The 1422-nt window shown below is 58.4% G+C and overlaps 1 protein-coding gene across 1 annotated transcript in view; it reads left to right on the top strand.

The window, feature by feature from the left end:
- Positions 1-419: 419 nt before the first annotated feature.
- The window catches only part of DACT1 (dishevelled binding antagonist of beta catenin 1), a 9605-nt gene continuing 8602 nt past the window's right edge, over positions 420-1422 (top strand). The window contains exon 1 of the mRNA XM_019551168.1: positions 420-600. Coding sequence (XP_019406713.1) covers positions 420-600 — 181 coding nt within the window. The remainder of the gene's footprint in view (positions 601-1422) is intronic.

A 1422-nucleotide genomic window follows, 5' to 3' on the forward strand; every position in this document is an offset into this window, starting at 1 on the left:
GGACGTCAGGCTGCTTTGCTGCAGCCAAAACCTTCCTGACCAGGCCAGAGATGGGGACGCTGTGTTTCTTAGCTCCCTGCCATGTATACCTTCGTTACCATTAAGATGGGAATCGTGAACAAAACGGAAAGGATCGGGAGACCCCTTTATAAACCCACGGTGCGTCCACAACTTGAATACAGCCCCCCTGTTTTACACCTCCAGAAGGAGATAGAAAAGCCAGAGAAGGGCAACAAGGATGCTCAGTGATATGGAGGAGCTTCCATACGAGGAGTGGCCAAAGGCCAGGTCTGCTCAGTTTAGAAAAGATGCTGAAGTGGGGACATGACAAGGTTGACGGAACACTAAATCGGGAAGAGAAAGTCAGGAGGGATTTCTTCTTAACTCCCTCTGCCAAGACACGGACCGGGGGCCGCGACATGACAGGAGCCGGTAGTCAGTTTAATGCAAACAAAAGGCCCTTCTTCATCACGCGGCGCCGGTGCGGCGCGGGAATCATTGCCGCCGGGCGTGGTGGAAGCTGCGAGCTTGGCCAGATTCAAACAGGGGCCGGGCACGTTCTCGAAGGAAAGGGGGCATCTACTGCTATCGAGCCTGGGCGTGAGGGGCACGACCTCCGAATCCGAGCTTCCTAGATGTCAGCTGATATGGGGAGACAGCTCGGGAGAAAACAGGGGTGGGAGCGAGGTCCAAACGAGTGCCCTGAGGGGGGACATTGAGCAGCGCACATCGGCGCTCGAACGAGTCCACAGTGCCGGAGGGCAGTGAACCGGTGACAGGCCTTTTTGCTGCCTTAGAAGAATCGCGGGGCGGTGCCCACCACGCGGACTACTGGAAAGGCAGCAACGCATTGTCTGGGGACAACTGAAAACACAAGAGGGACGGAGCGAAGGCCGATAACGAGGGCGGACGCTGAGCGGAGCACACGGGCAGTGCCGCGTGGCAGACCTTTCGCTGCCTTGGGGATGTGGGACTGGGTCCTCGAGGAAACACTGTAAGCCTCTCTCAGCAAGGGAGGCCACGCGCGACAACCCATTTCTGGGGACAACTCGAGACATACGGGGGATGGGAGCGAGGGCAGAGGCTTAAAACGAGCGAGGGGGCCGAATTGGCGCCTCTTGGGATCAGGGGCTCGACCCGTCAAACCACACCATCCCGTACCAGCTTGACCTGTCTGCCCGGAGCGGCTTGCCATCTGCAAATGCCAGTGAAATGTGGACTGGCCTTTCTCCCCAGCACTTTTACGACCTTTTCTCCCGCGCCGGATGAAGGGTGCTTGTGCCCGAAAGCTTGCCAAGAAAGACATTTTTTTTTTTTTGGCAAAAATCTCGTTGGTCTGATAAAAGATTCCCCCCGGCCGCGGGGCACGACTAGCCCCCCCGGACCGGGCGGCCGCGGGGCGGGCCGCGGTGGGACCCCCGG

This window comes from Crocodylus porosus, unplaced genomic scaffold (genome assembly GCF_001723895.1).
Source record: "Crocodylus porosus isolate Cpor-Errol unplaced genomic scaffold, CroPor_comp1, whole genome shotgun sequence".
Lineage (NCBI taxonomy): Eukaryota > Metazoa > Chordata > Crocodylia > Crocodylidae > Crocodylus > Crocodylus porosus.